This window comes from Otolemur garnettii, unplaced genomic scaffold (assembly GCF_000181295.1).
Source record: "Otolemur garnettii isolate 467f Iridium unplaced genomic scaffold, OtoGar3 scaffold00127, whole genome shotgun sequence".
Taxonomy (NCBI): domain Eukaryota; kingdom Metazoa; phylum Chordata; class Mammalia; order Primates; family Galagidae; genus Otolemur; species Otolemur garnettii.
Genome location: NW_003852522.1, coordinates 3,708,868 through 3,714,958, shown reverse-complemented (window position 1 = coordinate 3,714,958; position 6,091 = coordinate 3,708,868). Strand labels below are relative to the sequence as shown.

The 6,091-nt window shown below is 52.7% G+C and overlaps 1 protein-coding gene across 1 annotated transcript in view; it reads right to left on the bottom strand.

Moving 5' to 3' along the window:
• Nucleotides 1-6,091, bottom strand: part of TYK2 (tyrosine kinase 2) — a 27,857-nt gene that overhangs the window by 8,603 nt on the left and 13,163 nt on the right. The window contains exons 7-14 of the mRNA XM_023518010.1: nt 5,287-5,653; nt 4,635-4,841; nt 4,395-4,552; nt 1,937-2,045; nt 1,658-1,850; nt 1,476-1,579; nt 1,208-1,390; nt 1,018-1,105 (exon numbers count right to left, since the gene is read on the bottom strand). Of these exons, the coding sequence (XP_023373778.1) occupies nt 1,018-1,105; nt 1,208-1,390; nt 1,476-1,579; nt 1,658-1,850; nt 1,937-2,045; nt 4,395-4,552; nt 4,635-4,841; nt 5,287-5,653 (1,409 nt within the window). The remainder of the gene's footprint in view (nt 1-1,017; nt 1,106-1,207; nt 1,391-1,475; nt 1,580-1,657; nt 1,851-1,936; nt 2,046-4,394; nt 4,553-4,634; nt 4,842-5,286; nt 5,654-6,091) is intronic.

Genomic DNA, 6,091 nt, shown 5'->3' with positions numbered 1-6,091 from the left:
AAAAAAAAAAAAAAAAAAAGAATAAGTCAGGCATGGTGGCATGCACCTATAGACCCAACTACTTACTCAGAAGGCTGAGGCAGGAGGATCGCTGAGCCTAGGCATTCAAGGCTAGAGTGAGCTGTGATTGCACCACTGCACTCCAGCCTGGGTGACAGAGTAAGACCCTTCACACACACAAAGAAAAAACAACCCAAAAAGGATTCTAGAAGCTTGGCAGGTTTGAACTCGCCAGCCACATACACCAAGGGTGGTGGGTTCAAACCCGACCCGGGCCAGCTAAACAACAATGACAACTGCAACAAAAAATAGCTGGGAGTTGTGGTGGGTGCCTGTAGTCTCAGCTACTTGGGAGGCTGAGGCAAGAGAATCGCTTAAGCCCAAGAGTTTGAGTTTGCTGTGAGCTGTGATGCCACAGTACTCTACCAAGGGTGACACAGTGAGACTCTGTCTAAAAAAAAATGAAAAAGGATTCTAGAATAGGCAGGGTCGGGGCATGGTCAGTGCCAAGGTTAAAGTAAGAGAAATGTCCACATGTGGGGTTGAGGGACAGTAGGTCTGGAGTTGCCTGTACAAGGTGACAAATTTTGGGGTCCACACAGAGTTGAGGTACCCCTAGCTGGGCTTTCAGTAGGATTAGATATGGTATATGCAGGTCTGACAGGGCTGGGGTCATCCCAGAGCACTACTGCTGATGGGGTCAGAGGGTGGACAGGGGTTGGGTTGTGCAGGTATGCAGGTGGCAGATGTTAATCAGGGCATAGCCAGTAATCAGGGTGTAGGCAAAAGTTGGGTATGGTAAGGTCAAGGGATATAAGTTAAGGCCTGGAATATAGGGAGGGCTTCACGTATAGGCTGAAAGTCAAGGTGTAGCCCAGGCAACAGTGTAGGAGAGAGTAGAGAAATAGTCATAGGTGGGGTGGCTGTAAGTTGAGGGTGGGGGTACCACCTGAGGAATGGGTACAAGTGGGGAGGCTGGCCTAGAAAAGGGGCCTGGGTGTGATGGGGCCCACTTACTCTCAGAGCCACGCACACAGACGCCGTGCACAAAGGCCAGGTGCACGTGGGACACCTGGCTCATGAGGCTGGCTGTCTCGTAGAAGGCCTATGGGTACAAAGGCAGGTCAGATGGCTGCAAACCTGACCCCTCCCATCCAGCCCCCATGCCCTAGTCAGTAGACACAAGGGCCAGGCTGTGCCCACTCACCAGGGCGATGTCGTGGTGACTTGGGTCTAATACTTTGAGCACCACTCGTAGTTCCTGCCCACAGTTCCTGCAGGGCATTGGGGGGTCTCTGCCATCCACTTTGCCCTCCTCTGGGTCCCCACCCTCTACTCGCAGTAGGCCCTCATACACATTGGTCCTTGTGCCCTGGCCCAAGTGAGACAGCTGTGGGAACATAACACAGAAATTGCCATGAGGACAGTTGGCAGCTGACCTCTCCAGGGCCCCAGCCCCCATGTCCCCCACCTACCTGGGTGATCTCGTCCTGGCCAACCCGGTGGAAGCTGAGCTGGCTGAGGTTGAGTGACCTGCTGATGGCTTGAGGCCCCCGCATGACGATGAGATTGGAGATTTCTGGGGGCAGGAGTGATGTCACCGAGGGCAGGTATGGAGAAGAGATGCTACCCCTCCCAATAATCCCTGTCATCATACCTCCTGGCTGTGGCAGACAGCAGCGGCGCAGGGAGAAGCAGTCATCCCCTGCCCGCAGCACACAGCCCTGCAAGGCAGCCCGCAGCTCCTGTACACTGGTGAAGGGGCAGCCCCAGCCCTCCAGCACAAATGCCCCAGCCTGCTGCTCAATGGGAAACTTCCGGAGGCGCAGGCTCTGTGTATTGCCGGGGGCCTGTGTGCAGGTGGTGCAGGTGGTAAGCAGGAATTCAGGCAAGGAGTGTACCTAGCCCCAGCCCAGAAACCTTGCCCTAGGCCCACCTGGCTACGCTGGGCCACTGTGAGGATGAGGCGGTAGAGATGGCTGATGCTCCAGTGAATGAGGTAGAGGCCATCCTCAGGCCGCAGCTTGGCTTGCACAAATGGCTCCCTGAGGGGGAGGGACAAAGGGACACCATTAGGCCACCCATGGCCACTCCTGGACACACCTGGTAATAATGACACAGAACATTTGTCCTAGGCTGGGCATGGTAGCTCACACCTGTAATCGTAGCACTTGGGAGGCTAAGGCAGATAGATTGTCTGAGTTCAGGAGTTCAAGACCACCCTGAGCCAGAGCGAGACCTCGCCTCTCAAAATAGCTGGGGCTGGGCGCCCATAGCTCAGTGGTTAAGGCACTGACTGGCCACATACTCTAGGGCTGGTGGGTTCGAACAAGGCCTGGGCCTGCTGAACAACAAAAAAAAGCTGGGTGTTGTGGCAGGTGCCTGTAGTCCCAGCTATTTGGGAGGCTGAGGCAAGAGAACCACTTGAGCCCAAGAGTTTGAGGTTGCTGTGAGCTATGACACCATGGCAGTCTACCAAGGGTGACAAAGTAAGACTCTGTCTCAATAAAAAAAAAAAAAAAAAAAAAAATAGGCTCAGCGCCTGTAGCACAGTGGTTAGGCACCAGCCACATACACCTAAACAACTGCAATAAAAAAATAGCCAGGCATTGCGGCAGGTACTTATAGTCATAGCTATTTGGGAGGTTAAGGCAAGAGAATCACTTGAGCCCAAGAGTTTGAGGTTGCTGTGAGCTGTGATGTCATAGTACTAAACCGAGGGGGACACAGTAAAACTCTGTCTCAAATAAATAAATAAATAAATATAATAAAAATAAAATAAAAATAGCTGGGTGTTGTGGTGGGCACCTGCAGTCCCAGCTACTTGGGAGGGTGAGGTAAGAGAATTGGTTAAGCCCAGGACTTTGAGGTTGCTGTGAGCTATGATGCCATAGCACTCTACCAAGGATGACAAAGTGAGATTCTGTCTCAAAAAAAAAGAATACCTGTCCAGAGGGACACAACCACACAACCCAAATGAGACAAGTGTCAAACACAGCCAAGTAATGTGTGACACTAAGTCTGGACACACCCAGCAACTCATGTGGAGACACAAGCACAAGGACAGGCATACATTCATGCTCAACATCTGACACAAGGGCTGACACAGCCATCCAGAGCTGGATAGGTACACACCCACCCATGGTCATAGCCACTCACAGGGTGACAGATGTTGGATGGTCTGTCACATACCCAAAGGACAACAATCATAGATATACCTGATTATCTAGTGTACCATAGCAACACAGGGCCCTAATATCCCAGACCCAGACCCAGAGGTGACAAATGTCAAAGGTACTGTAAGGTGACACAGTCATAGGCTCAGACAGCAACACACTTAGTGTGGCTGACATACCAGACACTGTGCAGCTCAGACACATTTGCCAGGGGTGGCATACACTCAGCCATGAATTCAGGCACAGCCACAGGTCTCACAAAGTGAAGCAGCCACTTCCTCCTATACCTCACTCTATAGTCACAGGTAGAACTAGAGACAGCCAGACACAAGGCTGATGATCAGACAAGCACATAATCACAAACCATGACCTGGCAGCACCCTGGATGGCTGCACACACCTCCACACAAGACGACTTCACAGGCATGGATAGACTCCTCACCTGGCCTCATAAGTCACAAACAAAACTGCTGAGACAGATACAAAAATTGCCAGTAGCCAAGTAGTGGCTCATGCCTGTAGTCCTAGCACTCTGGGAGGCTAAGGCAGGTGGATTGCGTGAGTTCAGTTCAAGACCAGCCTGAGCAAGAGTGAGACTCTGTCTCTACTGAAAAAAAAAGGAAAAATTAGCCAGATGTTGCAGTTCATGCCTGTAGTCCCAGGTACTCCAAAAGCCTAGGCAAGAGGATCACTTGAGCCCAGGAATTTGAGGTTGCTGTGAGCTATGATACCATAGCACTCTACTTAAGGCAACAGAGTGAGACTCTGTACCAAAAAAAAAAAAAAAAATTTCAAGCACAGTTCCCGCTGCAGAGGTGGGAGTGTCCTGCACACCCTGAATGGTCACCAGCATCAGAGCAACATAGTGCATAGATATGTGTGGTCATACACACATGCACACACATGGGCAAACAGTACTCACACTTATAAATACATGGGTGCATACACACATGTGCACACATTCTCATAAATGCATGTGCACTCACACAAACACACACTGACCCATGTACACTGATTTGCACATCCACACACAGAAAGGCATGCATACACACAATGCACTCACACATACATACAAATGCACACATGCATGCATCTACTCACACGTGCACACATCACATATATGCACACACACAGCCCATGATGCTCCCAGTCTAGTTGGCAACCTTGGTGCCACAATGCCCCCCACTCACAGGTACCCTAGGGGGCCCCCGCCACTCACAGCAGAGGGCCATGGATACCGTCCTGAATGCTCATCACCAGCCGTGGAGGGGCCACCTCGTGACACAGGTAATGGCTGGAGTCAGCTGTTAGGCGGAAATACCCATCCACCAGCGACACGAAGGACAGGGCCACTGCCTGGGAAGGCAGGATCAGGTCCTGCAGGTCAGGGGCACATCAGGTCAGGCAGATGTACCAGGTGAGAGTGACCCCTAGCCCAGTCCCCTAACCTGGGTCTCACCAGACACTTGTTGTCCTGCCGATGGATGCTGACATGGCACTCTTTCAGTACCACATGGGTGATGTCCCGGAAGTCGCAGAAGTAGGCCCACTGTGGCTCCTGCTGTCCATCTGCTGGCAGCTCGCCTGCCTCGTGTACCTTGGCTTTCTTCCCAGATCGGCTAGCACGGGGATTCCTACCTCGGCTGCCACTGCTACCACTAGAGTCCTAAACATCAGCGTGTAGGGTTGGGGGATAGAGCAAGCGATGCTTATTAATTCCCCTTGCACTTTTCCTCTGGGTTCAGATGGGAGCCACAGGAGCCAGGCACCACCTCAGTTCACCCTCCCACAAGTTCCAGGGTCACAGGCAGGATAAGGACCCACCTTCAAGAGATAACACATGTGGGAAGCCAGAATCCTGAAGAGGGCAGAATGCAGAATCCTGGCCTACTCACCCCAAGTACCAGGTCCCCAGACATAGGTATAGACCCCAGAAATCAGGTCCCAGGAGGCAGACAGATCCAGCACACTCTCCAAGGAACAAACCCCAAGGGACAAATGGCCAAGACCCAGGCGGAGAGAGGGCTCACCCAGCCACCCTCAAGGATAAGCAGAGACCCCGCCTCCCAGCTCTACCTGGATTCCCACAGTGAAAGAGGAGCTCTTCTCACCTCTGTCTGTATAGGTCGCCATTGGATACCACTGGTGCCTGTAACCAGCACCTCGTGGGTGGAGGGCCCAGCAGCAGACTCAGGGCTAGGGTCCCCAGGGGACTGCTTGCTATCCAGGTTGTAGTAGGGCTTGACTTCAGCCTGGGTCAGCAACCTCAGATGGCACACGGGCACACACTCCGTGCCAAAGCGGGGTGCCAGACGCTCGAGTGTGGCCAGGTATTTGACCATGACCACCTGCTGGGAGAGGACACCCGGCTGGAAGGCCTTAATGAACTTTCGGAAGACATTCCGCAGGCGCAAGCGCGTCAGCATGTTGTGCTGCCTGATCTGCCTCCGGAAGGAGCATGGGATGCAGTCCTTGAAGCTGTGGGGGCCAAGTGGAGGGGCCACTCAGGGTAACAAGTGCCAAGTGCCTTAACCTCTCTGAGCCTCAGCTAACTCATCTAGAAAATAGGCACACTACCCTAGAGTAGTGGAGAATGCCTATAATCCCAGCATTTTTCGAAGCTGAGGTGGGAGGATTACTTGAGGCCAGGAGTCAGAGACCAGTTTAGGCAACATACTGAGACCCCATGTTTACAGAAAACAGAACAGGCTCGGTGCCTGTAGCTCAAGCAGCTAAGGCGCCAGCCACATACACCAGGGCTGGTGGGTTCAAATCCAGCCTGGGCCTGCCAAATAATGACAACTACAACCAAAGAAATAGCCAGGCATTGTGGCGGGCGCCTGTAGTCCCAGCTACTTGGGAGGCTGAGGCAAGAGAATCGTTTAAGCCCAGGAGTTGGAGGTTGCTGTGAGCTGT